This window comes from Prionailurus bengalensis, chromosome E2 (assembly GCF_016509475.1).
Source record: "Prionailurus bengalensis isolate Pbe53 chromosome E2, Fcat_Pben_1.1_paternal_pri, whole genome shotgun sequence".
Classification (NCBI taxonomy): Eukaryota; Metazoa; Chordata; class Mammalia; order Carnivora; family Felidae; genus Prionailurus; species Prionailurus bengalensis.
The window spans coordinates 35,225,726-35,247,401 of NC_057352.1; the positions used below are offsets into that span (position 1 = coordinate 35,225,726).

A 21,676-nucleotide genomic window follows, 5' to 3' on the forward strand; every position below is an offset into this window, starting at 1 on the left:
AGAAGCATAAAGACGTGTGCAACCTTGACCAGGATTCCCACTTTTGAGAAAGGAGCCCCAGGACACAGAGAAGAAGCCCACATAGATGTTAAGAGCCCCATATGGGCAGTGCCTAACAAGAGGTATTTGTTAAGTCTGTTCTGGCACAAGGAGCAGGAGGAATGTCACATAGTAACCATAAATGAGTGCTAGGGAGACAGCCTAACACTATGGAAAAGGGGTTACTAAATGAGACGTGGTCTCAAATGAGATGTGATCCAAATCACCCCTTCAGATGAAACCACGCAAAAGCACGGGCCCACAAACAAGATATGGAAGAGAAGGAAGCAAAACGAAATCACCTTCTAGTGCAGTCGTACTATGGATGCTTGTTTTTCTAGCGTGTTCTGGTATCTCCATTCCATTATTTTGATACTAAAACGAGGGGGTGGAAATTAGCCTTGTTACATTAATTACCCCCTCTAACTTACAGTTGAGGGTACTTGGGAGAGGAGTTCCTTGGAGAACTCTTTATAGAGTCCAAAGCCAGGGATTAGGACCCAGAAGTGGGGCCATAGTCCTAGTTCTGACACCAACTCACTGAGTGACTTTGTGCCCGCTGCTTTCCCACTCTGGCCTCAGTCTCCCCATCTGCCAAATGGACAGATGGCACAGTGCAGTGAAAAGCCCAAGCGAAGCATAAAAGGTGACCTTTGGGTCCCTGCGGCAGATCCCGGGACCGTAAGGGTGTCCGATTTGGCAGGAGAAGGTGGCGGCAGCTCGGGTGAGGGAGGGTTCTCCAAGATGACGGGGTGGCCGTCAGCATCGGCATCTTCCACCTGCACTTCCGGGTGCTCTTCTGTAGCAGGCACTTGGAGAGAAGAAGGAGAAGACAGTCAGAGAGACAGAGAGAAAGCCAGGTCCCAAGGGCCTTGCTGTGTTCTTGAATAAAGGCACAGAAAGCACGTTTGGAGGGGCCTCTGGCAGCCTCACCTCCCAACAGGGCCCACAGGAGAGCTCCATGCAGGGGGTCCAAGAATGCAGAGCCCAGGGGCCTCTGAGGGCCTTGGCCACCCCAAACACCAGCCCAGCAGATGCAAAAGAAGCCAGAACACCATAGAAGCCACAGAAGCTCTTGAGCGCTGCCTGGAGTCCAGCTCTCCAAAGCTCAGACTGCTTAGAAAGCATTGAGGATCTGGGGTTTGGTGGGGAGGTTGGGGGGCGGGGAGTTGGGTGGCGGCACCCAGAGAGGGCATGGGGAGGCCAGGAGATCCCAAGTCCCAGGGCCTGGCCTGGCACAGCCTCAGCTGCTTCCCCTCTCTGGGCTTCAATTTCTCCATCCCAAGGTAAGGGTGATAAAGGCACATGGCCTCACACTCTTGAAGGGCCTCAAATGGAGATGTTTGGAAATTCCTTATAATCAAGGATAACAGTTTGTCCTTATAGTGTATGCTACCCCTGTTTGGAAATCTGTTTTGGTATTTCCTTGTTTCTGTACAGGCCAGGAGCCCCTGAAATTCAGCACCCCAACCCCTCTCCTGACCTCTGAGAGGGCTTGTGCCATGTCTCACATCCCCAGAACCGGTCCTCCCTGTCCAGTCTCGGTGTGGCGCTACCTCAGGCTTCATCACCCACCCGGAGACTGTGAGGACAGGTCTACCTGAGGTGAAGCCCAGAGGATGCTGAGGGGCTGAGATGATGTGTCCTTTCCCCACCACCCCTGGGTCGGACCACTCAAAGGCAGCCCCACAAGCCTGGGCACCAGCAAGGCAGGTGCATACCACCCAAAGTGGAGAGAGGTTGCATGTCGAAATGCTTGGATGACTTTCTTTTTAAATGGCCACCATGGGAAAAGCCAGCACTTGTGGAATTTGGCAGACAGAACCTATTCTTTCTTTTTAAATGTTTATTCATTTTTGAGAGAGAGAAAGAGTGCATGCATGAGCAGGGGAGGGGCAGAGAGAGAGGGGGACCGAGGATACAAAGCAGGTTTGTGCTGACAGCAGCGAGCCCGATGCAGGGCTCAAACTCACAAACGATGAGATCATGAGCCAAAGTCAGATGCTCAACCAACTGAGCCACCCAGGTGTCCCAAATTTGGCAGAGGGGACCTAAGCAAGACAGTTGGCACTTGTTCCACTAAAGCCTTAAATGAAGCCCTCAGAGGAAGAGGATGAGCCAGAATGAAGAAGTTTTTAAAAACTCAAGGAAGAAGTTTTGCCAGACTAACAAGAGATACTCCAGGCTATGGAAAGCAGGAGAGAGCATGAGGAGAGGCCTCGCCCTGCTTCCCCGCAGACCTCTAGAGGTGAGCTGGGTGTGGGGCAGGGTATGGGGGACAGCCAGGACCAGGGCAGTCTGTCAGGGATGGTGAGGGCCCCAGATTGCCTCCAGCATGGCACCTGGGCCACAGAAAGTGCCCTGGCCTGGGCATCTGCAACGCTGTCTCGGGGAGCGTGGGAGGAGGCAGATGCTCCCCTACCCCTGCCTCACCCTGAGAAGGACTCTGCACCCTCAGTGGGCCCCGGGAAAGGAGGGGAAACCCCTAACCTTAGTGTTTCATTTTTATAGAATAATATTATTTAAAAATAGAAAGAATAATATGGTATGATTAAATGGTTTAGAGAAGAGTAATATTTACTATGAAGCTCTTCCTATGTGCCTGCCAGGCATTTGTTCTAGTAACCTCGTAGTGTTTATATATCTATATATATACATATATATAGATATATGTAAGTTTATTTATTTTGAGAAAGAGAGAGAGAGAGAGCACAAGTAGGGGAGGAACAGAAAGAGGTGGGGAGAGAGAGAATCCCAAGCAGGCTCCACACTGTCAGCACAGGGCCTGATGCAGGGTTCAAACCCACGAACCGTGAAATCATGACCTGAGCCAAAATCAAGAGTCGGATGCTTAACCCACTGAGCCACCCAAGTGCCCCACTGCTTTATATACATTAATTCTTTTCTCCTTCCTGGCCATTCTGGGAGGCCCTTGTTATCACCATCCCCACTTTGTGGATATACCGAAGCACAGAGAGGTTAAGAAACCCGCTGCCGAGCCAGGATTTGGACCCAGGCAGCCTGGCTGTAGCTCTTAGACTCTTACTTCCTCCTGAGGTTGGTGACCAGCACACACATACAGGCCTCCCTCTGTTTAAACAAAACCCCACCCCGTGCCAAGCAGCATCATTGAGATGGGAATAATGTTCTTGCTACACCCTGCCATGTCTTGTCTGCAGCATCTAAAATCATCGCAGGTCTCACCACAGCTGGATCAGTCCACTGTTACAACGTGTCAGGGGGGACTATTTCCCCAAGTTTGGGGCTCCCAGGGACCAGGGAGGACACAAGATGACTTGGGATGGCACAGACGAGGCAGAGGAAATGGAGAATGAAGACATCCCTCCCATTTCAATTCTCTCGAGATCCTGAATGCACAGAGAGGAAGTCTCAGATTGGGGCTCCCATGGCCTTAACCCCTCTCTGACACATCCTAACTCCCTTCTGCGGCAAAGAGAGTGGGCCTCAGCTGTGAGCCCTCAGCCCACAGATCTATCGACTACAACTATCGACACGACTCTGTTTTCAGGTCACTCGTGGTTATTTCTATTTACACCTTCTATTGATGGCAAGCAGTGCTGGTTTCCCGTTGGAATGGTAATGTAAAGGTTCCTGATTAAATAGACTTAATTTAATTTTTAAAAAATGAATCCACTGCAAGAAAATTAGCAAGCCAATAAAAGTAGAATTGGCACAGAATATAGCAAACATCGAGAAGGGATCCGTCGGGGGTGAGGGAAAGATGGGGGATGGTTTGGAGTGAGTAGATGTCGGTCTTTCCTGGGGGGTGTCATCCCTGGCGGTGGGGATGGTCTGCGTGCCACCTCACCTCCACTCTCTGTCCATCACAAGCCAGGAAGAGAGAGGGACAGTGGTGGATCTAGTCTCATGAAATGTCCAGTTCTACCTGTCTACTGACCTCATAGGTGCCCTTGCACAGTATCATCCAAAAATAAACAAATGAAAAGGGAAAGTGGGCAGGTCTGGCTTGAGTTAAGGCAGAAAGTGACAGGGGTTGGTCCAGAGGCGCCAGGACGTCCCTGAGTACTCTGTCATCAGGAAGCAAGCCACGGGAGCCCAGCCCAAAGGCCATTGCAGGAACCTCATCACAATTAAACAGATCCAGACAGGCCCTCCTTCTTTGCTGGCCGCTAAGGATGCCTCTCCTCCCGGTCTGCCTGCAGACACCTGGGGGCCTCTCCTTTCCTGAAATGGAATTTGCTAGGCGGATATCAACAACCCTCAGAAAGTCCACCTCCAGAAAATCCTCAAGCTCAGTAGAATTCTGTCTGAAATGGGCCCCCACATTCCTTTTATGCCCCATCCCCCTCAATTTATTCTCTTCCTCCACTCAGGTCTCCTGGCCTAGAGTTCTTAGTAACTTGTTTAAACTAGGCTGTGATTGACTACCTGTAAAAAAAAAAATATGATGATCTACAGAATGCAAAGTTTAACCCAAAGAAATGAATTGCTAATTGTGGGATTTTAGGCACAGAGATAAGGGGACTAAATACCCCTTCAGTCACCACAAAGCAAGATGAAGGCAATGATCAACAGGAAAAGAGGGTGGTTTTCCATGAATTCAACTGGTAGTCCCACACCTTGATCGTGGCACCCATGCAGGAAACAGCCCAAGCCATGCGGAAGCACACATCACGGGCACAAGCATGCCGGCTGCACGAGATCACGCTACCTAGGCGACGGATGGATCTCCTGGTCTCCTTGGCGAAGCTGGAGTTGGACAAGGCTGTCCTCCGGGTGATGAGGACAGGGATGCGGGTGATTGAGGGGCGGTAGCTGGGCACATTGGGGAGGTGCTCCGCCAGGGTAGGGGGAGCAAGCCCTGGGGCCATCTGACCAGGTGGCTGGTCCTGGACCAGGAGATTCAGCTCCACATCCTGCCTTGGTTTAGCCATGGTGCTGGGGCCAGAGGGGTTTAGGCAGATGTGGGACCCCAGGCACTGCAACAACGAACACAGGGTCAGAGAAGGCACGTAGGTAGGCTCCTACCCTCCAGCGCCAACTCACACCAGCCCAGTGCCCACCCGCACTGGTAGCAGCTACACCGAAAGCCTAGAACATCATTCGTGTCCCTGGACCCAACGTCAAAAACGTCATCAAGTCATGTGGCTGGTCTACATGACACTTCTAAGGGACAGTGCCGAGCCCCCCCCCCCCAGCTTCTTATCTCTCTCTGTTAACTGACCACCAGTAGCATTTCCCACCTCAGACAGAAAAAGTTAAAATCAAAGAATCCAGGCCTCCTGGACTGGCCAAACATCCTTGGCCCAGTAGGATTTCCCATCCCAAAGAAACTCTGGAGCTCAATGAATTTCACTTCCAACCAGAAGCAGGAACGTCTCCTGGGCCTCACATTGGAATCACTTGGGGACATTTGGAAATGTCTGATTGTTAAAATCTCTCCAAATGATTTTGATGTGCAGACACGTTTGAGAACCAGGGCTCAAGGCTATTGCCTCTCAAACACTGATGTGCAAACAAACCACCAGGGATCTTGTTACAACACAGATTCTGGTTCAGCAGGTCTGGGGTGAAGCCTGGGATTCTGTATTTCTAACCAGCTCCCTCGTGACCTCCAAAGTTGCCGGTTCCAGCTCCACACTTATGAGTAGCGACAGACAGATGGTCATGCCTCAGTGTTTCTCAGAGTGTGGTTCCCAGGCCACCTGCTTCCAGATGACTGGGGGGAGGGGGCGGAACAAGCCCCACAGAACCTGAGTCTGCACCCGAGTGACGCTGGTCTTATTCATCCACGTGGGCTGCAGACTTAGTAGGTTTCCTACGGATAATGTGTTGAAGTTAATAGAAGAAGTTTTTCAAAGACCAGGTGGGGAGCAAGTTTGGGACACCTGCGTCCAGTCCCGTGTCAGTCACTGGCTGCCTGGGACACAAGCATCATGGTCCCCGTTATGGCCACCTGCTTCAGTGCCAGCCACGGTGTTGGGGACCTTCGACACACTGTCCGCCTTACTCTGCCCAAATGCCCTGTGAGGTGGGTACTATTATTGCCCTGTCTTTCTTGATTTGGAGCCACAATTAAGAGAGGTCACACACCTGGCTCCGGGTCACACAGCAAGGAAGAGGGAGGAGCCAAGAGTGAAATGCAGGTCTGAGTGGTCCCTCAGCCACGTCCTGAGCACTTGGAGCCTCAGTTTTCTCATCTGTAAAATGGTCTGTCTACCTCACAGGCTGGCTTAAGAAACACGGAGCCTTATGAGGCCAGGGCTCCATGTCCATCTGCTCTGGGCTCCCCAGCCTGGCTATCCTCGGGTCCTCTACACTCTGCCCCACCCTCCCTGGAGTTCTCAGGCTTGGGGTGGGGATGGTAAATAATAGCAAAGTGCTGGGTACAGCCTGGGAATCTTAGCAGGAAAGAAAAGCTCATCAAGACACGTGGAGTCTAGGATGGGCCCTTAGCAAGCCTGGGTGCCAATTCCCACTCAGACATGCTCCGTTGCTGCCAAACCCTCTTTAGATGGCAGTTCAGAGAGCTGCATTCCCAGCGAGGGGTGGCAGGAGGGCTTGACTAGAAGCGGGGTTTCTGCAGGCCTCCTGGAGTCCTGGGAGCCTCCGGCAACGCCCCTGGGCCTTTGGAATACATCACCAAATTCTGCTAATGTGGCCTGAGGTGAGACAGGTGTAGGGATGGAGGGAGAAGGGATGGGTGCCCTTGGCCAGGCCATCCCCAGCCTGAAAGTATCCTCAACATTCTGTGCGCCCCACCCCCACCACACACCTACCTTCTGGGCTGGCAGCCACGGCCTCCTCCTGTGGCTCCTGCAAACAGGGAAGTGCAAACAGAAGCTGTGACCATCAACCTTCCTCCCGGCCCTCCCAGACCCTGTTGGGAGATCTGTATTCAAGAGTCTTCATGGGCCCCGATTCCCCTCCTTACCCTGCCTGACCCATCAGGCCCTGCCACCCCACCTTCTGGGGCATCCCAGGAGGTGGCCTCTACTGTGTGGAGAGTAGGGCATACAGGAGCCCTGGGCCCCAACACCTGGATCGGTGACTTATAACAGGGGGCCTTCTCACGCAGCCCTGTACAGGTGGGGCCCAAACAACTAAAGCGGCCACCAACAGCACTCCCTACCTGGGTGCTGCACTCCACAGTATACAACTGTGTGCGACACCCCAGGGAGGGGATGTTAACCCCATTTTACAAAGGTGGCCATTGAGTCCCAGAGTGGGGAGGTGACTTGTCCAGGGTCACACAACCATGTGAGGACTTCGGTGTCCAGGTCCAGCTGCTCCCCACCCACGGGCCCGTCACCCCAGGCCCTTCCTGATACCACTGACCTCCGGCATAAGCAAGGCTTTCCGTACCCACCACCCTGCTCCCCGGTCCAGTGGGCACCTTGCCAGCTGAAACTCCTCCTGTAAACAAAGTAGACAAAGCCCCAGCCCCTTCTGCTGATGCCCACCCAGGCTTCAGAGGTAGTTGGGTACCCGGCCTGGTGTGGCTCCATACCTGGTGGGCGGCCTCCTGGGGCTGGGTCCTGCCTACTCCGCTCGGGTGCTCGCCAGCCTGTGCCACCAGACAGCTATCCAGCAGGACGCTGCGACCGAGGGGGAGGAAAGGGCTAGCGTTAGGAGTGTTAGACATTTCCTGAGCCCTGCTGAGAGCCAGGCCCTGTGTTGGGAGCTGGTACACAAAGATGTCCAAGAATAGGTCCTCACCCTCATGAGGCTCCCCACACGGGACAGGCTGACCAGTTCTGCCTAGGAAGGAGGCCTGCCTGGAGGAGGTAGCCTCTGAGCTGGACCTCAGGGATGATGAGTTGACCATGAGGAATAGGGAAGGGGGTCCAGGAAGGGGGAATAGCACGTACAAGGAAAAGCAGGGTGGATGGTTTGAGGAACTGTCCTCTGGGTGGGTGTGACCAAAGGGCACAAAGGCATTTCCCCTCTGTGAGTCTCCAGGAAACTTTGGTGACGCAGGCAGGGCAGGGAGTACGAGAAAAGTGAGGCCCAGAGAGGTAATGTGACCCGGCCAAAATCACACTGCAGATTGTCTTATACCACACAAACCTCGAATGCGGGCCCTGGTTCTTTCCATGCCATGAGATCAGAGCCACACTACCGCTGCTGAAGGTTTCAGGGGTCCCTGGCCCAGGCTCCAGGTGTACATGGGTGACAGGGGCCAGGGGTGCAGAGAGGGCTATGGTTAGAGAATCTGTGCTCATCTGAGTCAGCAACCCCACTTGGCTTAGAAAAATCTTCTGATTTTCAAGAGGAGCCTGAACTACATGTTTTAAAGGTAGAATCTCCAATCTTCAAGTGCTGATAATTAATCCAAATTAATATATTCATAGCAATATATAGATAAAAGAGCTGGTCTACAAGCGAAACTGGACCCTTAGATGCCTGTGTGCAGCCTCTGGGTTAAAATGGTGACTCAGAACCAGGAGCCAATGTGACTTTTGTAATTAGAATTGGATCCTGGTTCCTAGTGGCCCACCCTACCCAACCTCTGTCAGCGAGGGCTCACAGAGGGTGTTCTCTCTGGCATCCAGAAAACCTGGATTCACTACCTTCTCCCCAGAGGGCCAAGCCTCAGCCCTCCTGAAGTGGGTGAGGAGGTGGGGACAGAACTGCAGCCCCAGTCGGTTTGGAGACCGCAGCAGGAATCAGTCAGCAATCACATTGTCACAGCAGCCCCCATGGGCTGTCGCTCCCCATATCCTCACCCAAACAACACTGAGAGGCCGGGGCTGTGACTGGTCCTAGCTTAGCAATCAAAGGCACAGAGAGGGCAGATGGCCTGTCTACGGTCATACAGCTGGCACAAGGCAAGCCTGGATAAAACACAAGTGTCTCTGACCCTCAAGGCCATGTCCGTAATACTTGGTTGCCTGCCTCTGCTCCATGTGACACGGAGGAATAAGTCCAGGGTCCTGAGATCTGAGCACCCAACTCACTTCATTTCCCTTCATTACATAGCTCTTTCCATCAAAAGGGGCCTCAACTGTCAGGATCATACTACCCACTCTGTCCAGGAAGAAACAGATTTTCTTAAAGAGATTTGAGTCACAAAAGCAAGGCACATGATGACTTTCACGGGGCCTGGGCACTTTAAGGTTTTGTGGGCTCCTTCCTCCTTAAAAGTAAAATAAAAATTATATTCCGTAACTGCATTTATATGAAGATTCATATGTTCAAACATTCTCTTCCATCGAAAAGTTCATTTTGGTGTCTGATTTTTTAAAAAATTAAAATGCTCTTGAAGGCCCCTAAAAGTATGGTGGGAACTACATCCTTCCCAGTTCTCGGAACACAGAGGCCCGGCAAATGAACTACCACAGTCCAGTGAGATCTTGCTCATTCCAGAATCAGGCCAGGAAATCACTGTATGGCCTTGAACACATCACTGGGAAGCCCTCGGGCTGCCTCTGTTTGCTTATCTGTCAAATAGGGAGGAATTGCCCAGGCTGCACAGCCTGACAGATTTGAGTGAGGTCAGAAGGGCCAGTGAGAGTCTCATGAAAGTCAGAAAAGACTTCCCATATCTGGTGTTGTTCCTGGTCCTCCATCTATCAACACCAACGAGCAATTCCCCTCGTTTGGGCCACCAAGTGTTTGCTTCGGTACCAACTCTGCCCTTGCCGGCAGTACACCCCTGGACATACAGGGTACTGTCTCCAAGCCCCAGTTCTCCCATCTGTGAAATGGGATTAATAATAGGTGCCCAGACTCTGGCATAGCAAACAAGTGTTACTCAAATGGCAGCTGCAGTCACGATTGTTCTTGCCATGACTACTACTAACACTAGAGAAGGGAGCGTCCTGCAGGGTTATGAATCACCCACGTGGATTAGGGAGCATCTTGTACAAACATCTCCAGCTATCAAGATACCTAATGAGCCCTACTGTGGCCCTGTCAGGACCACCAGAGGTTGTTTGGGAGCTATGTACCCAAAGTCATGTTGTTCCCGGTCGGCGATTTGCCCAAGGCCCCCTCTTGCCCATCCCAGAAGCAGCAGGCCATCAACTTCTAGAAACTTCCTAAATCCCAGAGATTTCCAAGTGGAGGATCACACAGACTCGCTGAGGTGGGCATCCCGGAGAACCTCCCCACCCAGCTATCCAAGTTAAAAGTGCAGGGAGTAGCTAAGAGTTGCCCATCCTGCTCCTCCTCCCCCAAGTCCCCCGGCAGGCTGTGCCCCTAAGCTAAGGTCCTCACCAGGCACCCCCACCCTGAAAGAAAGAAGGGGAGCCCTTAGGACAAAGCAGCCACCTACTTGGGTCTCGCTGTCTTGGCCGATAAGAATGCCCATGACGCAGGAGTTCAGCTGGGGGCGATGGTATTCATCCCAAGCCCCATGTCGGGTGCCCACAGGTAGACAATTTGGAGAGCCCCGGTCCAGCCCCCGAGCCTGCCAGGCCAGCTCTGGAGCCAGTGTGGCTCGGGTAGCAGATGAGCTACTGATCCTTCCTGCTTCTAATCAGATTGAGGGAGTGTGCAGGCGGTGGGGAACTCTGCAGAAATGCCCCCAGGGAGGGCAGGTGGGGACCAAAAGGCTGTGGTTGCTAGGAAAAGCCAAGCTGTTGCCGGCAGAGACCAGGTCGCTAGGCGACCATCTGCCTGTTACCAGGGCCCGCGCGCACGTCATCAGTAACCCCTGTGCCTCTGCAAAGCTGGCCAAGAGCATCCTTCCCCAGTCAGTGACAGCTCAGTCCACTTGCCCACACCTGACACCCTCTGGTCCTGGCCCTGGGATCACTCAGCTCTCTCACCCAGTGCCCGCGTCCCTGCCTAGGGCCCCGGAGCCCAAAAGTCCCCTGAGTTTGAAACTCTGGGTAAACATTTGTATGAATATGTATGTGTGTGCAGCACTTGTGGGTAACTGTACACGTGTGTTTGTGTGCATGAGCATGCACACAGGGCACAGCGTGCCTATGTGCAAGCATGTACCAATGTGCCTGTGCATGTGGACATGTGAACAAGTGTGCTGAATGTGCTTGTGCACGTATGCAGGCTGTGTGTGGGTATGACTGTGTGCATACCCGCACATATAAGTGTGTGCCCAGCCCAGCCCGTGTGTCTGTGTCCGTGTAGGTGTGTATGAGCAGATACGTGTGCATGTACCTGCGTGTACCGTGCACTGAGAACATGCATGTAGTTAGTGCATGTGTGCGAGCACACTAAATCACTGGTGTTCGGGGGGTATTTCAGTTCAGGAGCAGTGGCATATAAAGGGGTTTTCAGGCCTCCGTGTTGGGCACACAGGTTTAGTCGGGGGACAACTCCCCACCATGAGCACTAACAAACCAGCACTAACAAAGCTAGGCGGCACCTAAGTCTTCACCCAGGAGACGGGCTATCACAGGTCAGTGAGAGCAGCCTGGCTCTGAGGGGCCCAGAGGGCAGAATGTGGACCACATTACAGAAACCATAGGGAGACACGTTTATTTTTGGTGGAAGAAGTCATCTCATAATCAGAGGTGTATATGGATGGAATGGACAGCCTTCAAGAGGTCATGAGCTCCCCATCACTGGAGGCAAACAAGTAGCCATGTGGTCTCCTGCCAAGGATGAAAAAATTCCATGTGAACAAGGGATAGGTGGACTAAAAGCAGATGACACGGAGCAGGCCTCCAGCCCTGAAGTCCTGTGTTGTCTCGTGGTATAACTATTTCCCAACTGGGACTGAAAGTAACCCTCCGCGGGGATGAGAACATCAATGACCTTTGATGGCGCGCTCACTGCGACCAGGGTCCTAATATGCCCCATACACAGCTGGCCCATGACCGTTTCACAGAGGTGTTAGTATCCCCGTTCCACAGACGCGGAGGCAGAAGCTCTGTGCAGTGTGCACTTGCCCAGGTCACTCTGCCAGGAGAAGCAGAGCCCGTGCTTCAGGCCAGGGCCAGAGGGACAAGTCAGCGAAGAAGGGTGTGGGCCAGGGGGCACCACAGAGAGCAGAGTGACAGGGACAGGGAATAATGCAAGGCACAGATGCAATCAGTCTGGCCTGCCCCATGATGACAGCCTCTTCACGGCTCTCCCTGCCTCAGTCTCCCCACAGTGCAGCTGCCAGATCACGTCTGGATTTCCCCGCTCAACAACCTTCAATGGCTCCCCATTGCTCCTGAGAAAGCAAGTCCCAGGTCTTCACAATCTGGCCCCCAGCCTCTGAAGCATCATCTCCCCACCATGTCCACCAGCTGCAGTGTCACTGTCCCCCCGACATGCGGGCTGCTTTTGAGGCAGCAAACCACTCCCCCCTGTTCAAAACCCCCAGGACACTCTTCTTGTCCCCCCACTCTCTTCATTGTCCCCCCCTCCTCCTCATGGGCACTTCCTCCCCAGGCCCTTCTGTTTCCTCGGATCTCCCTGGCTCTGCTCTGGCCTTTGGGCCTCTCCTCTGTCCACACTGGCTCCCCCAGCATCTCCTCCAGCCCCGCGGTTTCTGGTTCCATCCACACGACCAGACTCCCGACGTTCATTCTCCAACCTCTCACCCCCGACTCCACGCTCAGGCCCAACTGCCTGCTTGCTGTTCATCTCCCCACGCACCCCCCTCCCCATCTGTCCCGCACTGCTGAACACCTTCCTCTCAGTCTTTAATTATTGAAATACGTTTGACATATAACATTGTGTGAACTTTAGGCATACAGCATGTCAGGTTGATGAATTTATATATTATGATATGATTGCCACTGTGCTAATTAGCACCTCTATCGTGTCACAGAATGATTGTCAGTGGTTTCAATAATTAAGATGTAGTTTGATGATTATAACTGTTAGTGGTTTCTGATCTCCTTTCTTTTAACTGACTTCTCTGTGTGTTCCTGTTGAAATCTTTATGGATGTGGGTGGAGAATCAACCATTAATGGGCAGAAGAGCAGAATCCAGAACAGCCTTCAAAGGCACCCATGGGACCGTCATGGACGGTGTGGAGGGGGACACAGCCCTATGCCTTGGTTTGGTTAATTACAGGGGCTGTGAGCCTCCCGCATGGGCCCATTCACTCATCCATCCACGCGTTCAGCCGACATTTATTTGGCGCCTGCTGTAGCAGGCACTGTTGTAGGATCTAGGGACATGGGAGTGAGCACAACAACCCCCCCCACCCCGAGGAGGCTGTGTTCTGGTGTGTGTGTGTGTGTGTGTGTGTGTGTGTGTGTGTGTATAAGCATCTGGGAGGGTGTTAAGGGGTGGGCAATATGAGTCTCGGGTCATTATGAGTGCTGGGGGGGACCCCCAGCTTCCCCAGCCTCCCTGGTCAGTACGCAGCAGCACACAGCACAGAACAAAGGAAGGAGCTCCCCCACCCTGAAAGCCCCCCCGTCCCACACTGTAACCCCTCCCTGGGCCATCCCTTGTGGGAAGGCTGAGAACACACAAGTGCCTTACTTAGGCTCCTCCTCCTCCTCTTCTTCCTCTTCCTCTCCATCTTCCTCCTCATCTTCTCTTTCCTCTTGAATCTGGGGCAGCTCCCTGAGTTGAGGTCAGAAGCAGGAGGTGAGCCCACTTGCAGCCCCACCCCCAGTCCACCTCAGGTCCCATGACCCCTGAAACCAGACCCGAAAATCTCAACCAAGACTTGACCTGGGGAACCCCACTTGAGCAACCTCAGGCTCCCTCTAGCAGCAAGGCCTCTCCATGGCATGAGGGGCCTGGCCCAGCCTCCACCATCCTAGTGGCAACCCTGGGTCAGCCTCTGAGCCTCTCTGGGCCTCAGTTTCCCCACCTTTACAGTGTATGTCATGGGCCTGAGGACCTGACAGCTTGAGGGGTTATCACCAAGATCGCTAGAGGGAACAAAGATCATTATGTCCCTACGGAGGGCAAGTGGGTAATCACTACCCTAAGTACCCATTCCCATGCCCAATGACCCTGGAACCCCCCCTTCTGCAAATTTATCCTGCAGGCCTATTCATGTGCATGTGCAAGAGTGTTTGTTGCAAAATTGTTTACAATAACAAAATTTCGCAATCACAAATGTATATAAATCTTGGCACATCCACACAATAGAATACTATGCGGTTGTTAAAAAACAATCTGTGGATGATCTCTATGCACTGAAGGTGGAAACACCTCAAGGTATATTGTTGAATGAATAGAGCAAGTTGCAGATAGTAGGTGCGTGTGATATGCTATCTTGTGGGGGGGAAAAAAAAGGAATCATGCCTGTAAATGCTCAGATGCTCCCTGGACCAGCACAGAAGAAACTGGCAGCTACTGTCTCTATTCACAGGGAGAGGACTGGATGTCTGGGGGAGGGAGGAGGAGGAAGGAGTAGAGGCAGGTTTGGCTCCTGTTCTATGTCCTTTGATACCTTTGAGATTCTGTACCATGTGCCTGTTATCTTTCCAAATGATCATTTGTTCCAGGGCCTTCTCTGGTTCCCACCTGGGCATCTCCTCCATGGCCTCATTCTCCTCTTCATAAGCTGGAGCTGCCTCTGAGCCCTGCGGACTGGTGCCCTGGTCCTGATACTCGTCCTCCTCCCAGTGAGGGTCAACCTCTTCTAGGACGAGATCGGGCTCCTCTTGGCCTCCAGGGAGGATGCAGACTGCAGGGGACACAGGGCACAGGGGAGAGTGGGCTTGGGCTTCTGAGTCCCAGGGACGACACAGGGGGCCTTGGCCATCACCAGCCATGGGCCAGCTCTCAGCCAAGCAGCAGAAACAGCACCATTATCCACAGGACCGTTAGCAGCCAGATCAGTGCTAAAGTGACAGGCTGAAGCCCATGATCGTTCACCCTGTTTCCTTCTGGTCATTTCCCCCCTTTTTTTCCTTTTGAGATAGAGCTTCAATTACAGTTAGCTTTTGTGTCTCCTTAGGGCCCCCGTTCTTGGAGGTTTGTGCAGAAGCAGAAATAATGCTTCTAACCACAGCATCATAGGAGATACGGAAGATCCAAGCTTGGGGTCTGCCTTGGCACACCCAGGTGCAAGGTGACCCGACATGTCCAGAGGAACACAGAGAGAGCTTGTCTCCTGCATGTTCTCTAGATGCCGCCCACTGGTGACAGCATACCAAATGCTCATAACCTCAGCACCCATTTCTAGCAGTCCTTCCCTCCTGGGCCTAGAGGCTATAGCTTCTGCGGGGATTGACCTTCTGGCAGAGATGGTCCCACCTTCAGATAGGATCTGTCATTTTCACCATTTCTCCACATACTCAGGTCCCTGACAGTGCAAACAATGTGGGGCTGTGAGCTCGGCGGAAGTGGGTGCAGGGGACTCCCATCAGGAACCTAAGTCCCCCGTAGTCAAGACGAAGGGGAGAAGAGAGGAGATTGTCTAGATATCAGGTGTTCCCAAAAAGCTCCAGGATCTTGGTGATCCTTAAGCCAAGCATGAAATTATGAATAGTGACTTTAAATGGGAGTTGGTCTGAAGTCTTATCCTGTGACTTTGGAAAGCATTGCTCATGGTGTAGAAAAAATAATAATAATATAATGGCAGCTACATTTATCGAGCACTTATATGTTCCTAGCCCTGTGCTTAATGATATACATGGATTAACTCAATTAGTCCTCAAACCAACCTTTTGAGGTGGGAATAATTGTTACCCCCCCCATTTTATTTTCCTTCTTTCATGTTGTTTCCTCATTTACAGATGAGCAAACTGAGACACAGGTTCACAGCTTCTGTTACAAGGTGTGTCCCATGTGCCAGGCACAGGGATGTCCACTTTCCAAGAGCTGTCTTCCCCTGCTCCTGCCTCCTGGTTCCCAGGTATAGACATTATCCTGCCTCACACAGAGGCACCCGCCTGCCCTCCAGGGAAATCCCCTACACGCATCCTGAACTAGGCTTTTCCACGCGGGTCCTGGCCCCTCCAGCCCTACAAACACCCCTGGGGTTTGACCGGGGAGGCTCATGCAAGCGTGGCCCCGAATCCAGTGGTGGGACATGTCACACGTGTCATTCTAGACTGCCATCCAGTAACAGTGTAGCATCTCTGCCCTGAGCAGCCACTTGGGGTACAAGTCCCCAAATGGCATACGGGAGACAGAACAAACATCCCCTGGCTCGTGAGCTCATTAGCTTTCACAGCAACCCTGCATGGTGACAGCATGGTGACAATAGTACTCGCCATTTTATAAAGCACAGAGCCAGCTCAGAGAGGCTAATGACTTGCCCAAGGCCACAAAGGATGTCAGAGGCATTGCCAGGTCTCCTGACTCCCGATTCCCTGGTGTGCTACCCCAGGCGAGAAACATGCCCCTGAGTGCCTCCTGGCATGGGTGGCCTCTCCGTGCTGGGCACTGCATGACCCCAGCCTTTGGTGTCCTGAAGAGTTGATGCCGTCTTTGTTTACATCCTCGCTTTCTTTTTAGATACTGTTTTAGTGAGGAAGCATTTTACAAGCTTTTCCTCCTTTCATTTCTGGGCCAGGCCGCTGAGCCATGCCCTATACAATCCCCATTTTACAGCCAGAGATTCTACGGCTCTGAGAAGAGGCTGGTGGCCAGGGTACCAGAGGGGAAGGGCAGGCACGGGGTACTCGGCCACACAGATCCAGTGGCAGAGCTCCCTGCAGGCCTGGTGGAGCCCTGAGACCCTCTCGTTAGGCATCGGAGTCAGAGCTCCCTGGCTTTTTCAGGGCCTTGCCCCTGGGTCCAGATGGGGCCACTGAAGCACTGTGGGTGTTCAAGCTCATACGGAAACTCCTGCTCCATCTGGGGCTGAAACTTTGCTCCTGGAGCCCCTCATTGTCCCGCCACCTCCTGGCCAGCATTCTCTGCCAGCCTAGGATGTCCCTCAGGGCAACTGAATGGGGTTCTGGCTCCAGGAGTGAAGGTCATCAATTGCATCTGAGGAAGGAGCTCCTATTTCCAAGATCAGCAAACAGGGAGGCGGGAGGCATAAAATCTAGGTCAAGGCCCGCACCAGACCCTGGGTTGCCAGCAAAGCCCAAGTTCTGGCTTATCCTCCCTGGCATGCCTGGGTCCTAGATGCTTTGGATGCGGCCCAAAGCTCAAGAACCCTGATTCCATTGCTTTCTCTGCCTCCAACGCTTGCTCAGCCTCAGGGTAGTCTTTGTGAAGTCATTCCCCTGCTCAACCACCTTCAGTGGTTCCCCATTGTCTATAGCCTAGTCCTGTAAGATCAGGCCCTACCTTTTTTTTTCCCAATATTTATTTATTTTGAGAGAGAGAGCACATGTATATGGGGGAGGAGCAGAGAGAGAGACAGAGAGAGAAAGACAGAATCCCAAGCAGGCTCTGAGCTATCAGCACAGAGCCTGACTTGGGGCTCAATCTCACAAACCGTGAGAGCATGACCTGAGCTGAAACCAAGAGTTGGATGCTTAACCGACTGAGCCATCCAGGCATCCCAGGCCCCAGTTTTTCTGGCTTTAACTTCTGCATCAAAAACTTGGGATTTGCTGAGGTACCCAACACTCTCCCTCTCCCACCTCTAGCCATTTGCTCACTTTATTCCCTCTCCTGGGTTGTCCTCCCCTCACTGCCAACTGGGGACCTGAAGGGTCTCAAAGTCAAAGGCTTAGGTAGCCAGGGAGATGGTATTATAGGTGAAGGGGGGGCATGTGCCGCCTGCCCTCAGGAGTGTCCTCAGAAGCACAGCATGGGTCTATTATAATTGCTATAGAGAAGCCAGACTTATCCAATGCAAAGCCACCTTGTTTTTAGATGTTGGCAACTAATTCTAATATTTAAAATCACTCCTTGCCCCAAACACAGACATCTGTGGGCCAGCTGGGGATCAAGATCCCTGGCAAACTCCTCCTTCCTGCTACCCCAGTACCATGGGCCACATTAACTCAACCACTTTTCAAACCTAAGTACTCATTTTAGCTTCATCTGAAGCAAATATATCATGCAATCGCAGCTTTGATGTGCTAATTTATGCTTTTTAATGTCACCGAAGTCATGTGCTGTTGTCCACCGCTGGACCCCAAACTCTTCGAGGGAGAGAACACAGCCTAGCCTAAGGGGATCCTCTTCTGGGAGAAAATGTGTCCCACTGGGGCACCGCCTGTGTGTCAGGCACCACGCTGAGGGCTGTGCAGGCGACCTCTCAAAGAGAGTCCTCCATGGGCTTCCCCACAGTCTTCTGGTGGGAAAATCTCCTGCTGTCTAGCCTGAGTCCCACAGGCTGCCCTTGGCTGCCCTTCTTGCTTCCGTGGAAAGGCGCCGGCTTTGGTCTCAGAGAAGGAGCTGTGGGACTGGCTCCCTTCACCTACCCTGGGAGTGTGGGGAGCGGCAGGGGGGTCACTGTTCAAGGAGGGCATGGGGTCAACAGCCACCTCTTCCCCCTTCCCTGCAGGTCTTCAGGGCACCCTTGTCTCCTTCCATCCATCTGTCCGTTTGTCCATCTGCGCTCTCCCAGGATCCCTTCTCTCTTGTTTCAGAGGCCCCCCGCTGCCGCCACGCCTGAAACAAGACAGAAGGGTGGGTGGCTGGGTGGGCAGGCGGAGGGAATGAATGAGCAGGTGCGTGAATGAATGAATGAAAGGGCAGGGAGGCAGGGGGTAGAGCTGGCAGCAGGAGAGGGAACTCCTGCCCCAGCCCCTTAGGGTCACCCCATAGAGTGGGTTGAATCGTGTCCCTCCGAAATATATATTCAGTCCTGATCCCTACAACCTGTGAATGTGACCTCATTTGGAAATAGGATCTTTGCAGATGTCATTAGTTAAGGATCTCAAGATGAGCTCATCGTGGATTTAGGGCGGGCCTTAAATCCATGACTGGTGTCTTTATAAGAGGAAGGAGAGAAGATCTGACAGACACGGAGGAAAAGGCAGAGATGGGAGGCCAGCTAGCAGCCAAGGGACCCGGAGGACTGCCAGCAGCCACCAGAAGCCAGGAGAGAGATATGGGATGGTTTCTCCCTAGAGCACCAGGAGGAGCCGACCCCCCAGCACTTTGAGCTGAGGCTTCTGGACCCTGAACTGTGAGAGAACACATTTCTGCTGTTCAAAGGCACCCAGTTTGTGGTCCTTTGTTCTGTCAGAACCTGGGGAGCTAACACACTGGGCTCCTGGCCCCGCTGCCCCAGTGCCCACCCACAAGCCACACACTCCGGGTTCACGGGGAGGTCCTGTCCACAGCCAGCTGAGCACCCTGCCTCCTCCAGAGGAGCAGAGAGGAGGAGGAGACAGGGCCAGGGGCTCTGTCTTCAGAGCTCTCAGTGGCCCCCACTCTGGAAGCTGTGCTCCAGGAATTTTCTGTTCCTTTAACCTTGACAACTGCTGCCAGGCCCAGCGGATGCTAGTCGCCGCTCTGTGACAACTTGCTCTGTGACCTTGGGCAAATCCCTGTACCTCTGTCAGCCCCAACAGCCATGGGGGTCCCTGCTCTGCGCAGACTCCACGAGGCTGAGCAAACCCTGCTCTGAAGCCTACCCCTTACAACGTTGTCACCATTATACAAATCCCATCTCCTCCCATGGCCACTCTGCCAGACTCTGCCAGACTCCGCTGCATGGTCAACTGGTCTGTCCATGCTCCAGGCTATGGTGGCCATCCTCACCCTCAGGGTGCTCATAAAGACCGCCATCAGCCTGGCAGAGTTAGGGTTTTCTAGCCTAGGACATGGGTCCTAGGGACCCCACCATGGTCTGAGGGCCTGTGTCCAGGGTGGAATAGGGCCACCACCCACTGGCCCTCAACTCTGCTTTGTTCACCTCTAGAACTTATCACAGGCCTGGTACATAGCAGGCCTTCCATGACCTTTATGAATGAATGAATGAATGAATGAATGCCCTGTACACCACACGCTTGTCCCGAGGCCATGAAATGGAGGAAGAACAGATTTTGGACCCTGGCCTTCTCCTCCTAGCCTCAGTCGATCCCTCAGTACTAGTGCAGGGCTGGGATAAAAGGCAGCACACACCTCCCCACCCTCCCCACCCATAGGTAAGGGGAACCCTCCTGCCTCACTGGAGCTGGAGTTTATGGGATCTAGTTATGGGATCTAGACCCCATGCCTCTCCCCTCATCCCTCCACCGGGACTCTGCCTAGCCAAACCCACCGGCCCAGGGGGAAGTGGGGAGCTCTCTTTAGGTGTTCCCAGAGGAAGGGGATCCATCCGACTCAGCCTCACAACTGTTTTCTCTGGGTAGAAACTGGAAGGCAAGCCAGGTCCCCACCACGTCTCTCCCCAGCCACCATGTGGCCCTGGGCCAGGCTCTGGCTACCTGGCCGGGCTGACCTGAGATGAGGCCTGCAGGACATGGGCTCTCTCAGCTCCAGGTCAGGAGGCCCCAAACGTAGCCCCCAAGTAAGTTCAGGCCTGGCCAGCAACCACCCCACTGTGCACTCAGACCAAGCAACCCTCTCGGAGACACACACGAGGACCCACTAAGGTGTCACTTACCGGTCTGCACGTCACACGCCACAGGGGAATCAGGTTCCTGCATGGGGAGAAAAATGCCGTGTCCTCCTCACCGGCCTCCTGCTTCCACCACCCCTCCCGGCACACACAGGGGCAAGAGGGCTTTCCTCACCCCTATCAGGACACCCGCAGAAGGTCCCGTGGCTCCTGGCTCCTCTCTGGTCTGCTTCCCCCCCTCCTTTCTCAGAGCTCGCCCAGTGCTCCAGGCACTGTCCTCCCTGGGTCACCACTTGGTCCCACCTCAGCTCCTTTGCCCAGGCTGGGCCCCCTGCCTGAGCGGCCTACCTTCCACTCTCCACTCTCCATGTAGGGAAAACCTCCTCCCAGCCCTCCCCGGAGGGTTGTCTCAAAGCTGCGTCTGCAGGAGAGGCCTCTCCCCAAAGCACCACACCTTCCCCTGCCCCAGCCCCGTACTCGAGGGGGCCCCTCCTTTCTGTGGGGGCATCTTCACCACAGAATGTTCCTGCCACCAGGCCCTTTTCATCCTCTTGGAAAACTCCAAAGCTGTGTTTCCTCAGCCACCCGCAGAGGCCACATGGACACAGAGCCTGCAGGCTCGGCCTGCAGGGAAGGGGGCCCTGAAGATTTCTGCCCACCTCCTACCGAAGCCAGGACTGGGACCAGGCCTCTCGCCTCCCAGTTCCAGGTGACAGTTGTCAGGTGGCTCAACCGGTTAAGCCATCTGACTCTTGATCTCTGCTCAGGTCATGATCTCACGGTTCATGGAATGGAGCCCCATGTTGGGCTCTGTGCTGACATCATGGAACCTGCTTGGGATTTTCTCTCTCCCTCTCCCTCTACCCCTCCCACACATGCTCTCTCTCTCTCTCTCTCTCTCAAAATAGATAAATAAACATTTAAAAAAACAAAAAACAAAAAACCAGTCAACAAATAAACCTTAAAAAAAGATATACAGTTGTCCCCAAGAGAGAAGGACCAGGTGCCAGGTTCTTGGAGAGGGGGAAGAAGAGGTGACAGAGGACTTGCTCCCTCCACCCATCCATGTTAGAGTCCTAGGTTCTCAGAAATGCACACAGGGCTCTCTGGCTTCCTATAAGCCCCAAGCCCCACTTCTTTCCAGAACATTCCTGGTCTCTCTTGTCTCTGGTCCTTTGCACCTGCTGATCCTCTGTCCGAACGGCTCTTCCTACACCACCCCCATGCTACCTCTCCCTAGGTTTCAGCTTGCAAGCCACCTCCACCAGAAAGCCTTCCTTCATGCTGGGGGGCAGTGGTGGGGGTCCTCCTCTGTACCCCACATCCTCTCTGCTCCCTCCATGGAAGCATCTCCC

The 21,676-nt window shown here is 53.4% G+C and overlaps 1 protein-coding gene across 1 annotated transcript in view; it reads right to left on the reverse strand.

Annotated features, from left to right (window-relative positions):
- Positions 1 to 21,676, reverse strand: part of CNGB1 (cyclic nucleotide gated channel subunit beta 1) — a 50,192-nt gene that overhangs the window by 17,978 nt on the left and 10,538 nt on the right. The window contains exons 12-17 of the mRNA XM_043599313.1: positions 20,367 to 20,403; positions 14,420 to 14,582; positions 13,421 to 13,504; positions 7,532 to 7,619; positions 6,801 to 6,837; positions 691 to 850 (exon numbers count right to left, since the gene is read on the reverse strand). Of these exons, the coding sequence (XP_043455248.1) occupies positions 691 to 850; positions 6,801 to 6,837; positions 7,532 to 7,619; positions 13,421 to 13,504; positions 14,420 to 14,582; positions 20,367 to 20,403 (569 nt within the window). The remainder of the gene's footprint in view (positions 1 to 690; positions 851 to 6,800; positions 6,838 to 7,531; positions 7,620 to 13,420; positions 13,505 to 14,419; positions 14,583 to 20,366; positions 20,404 to 21,676) is intronic.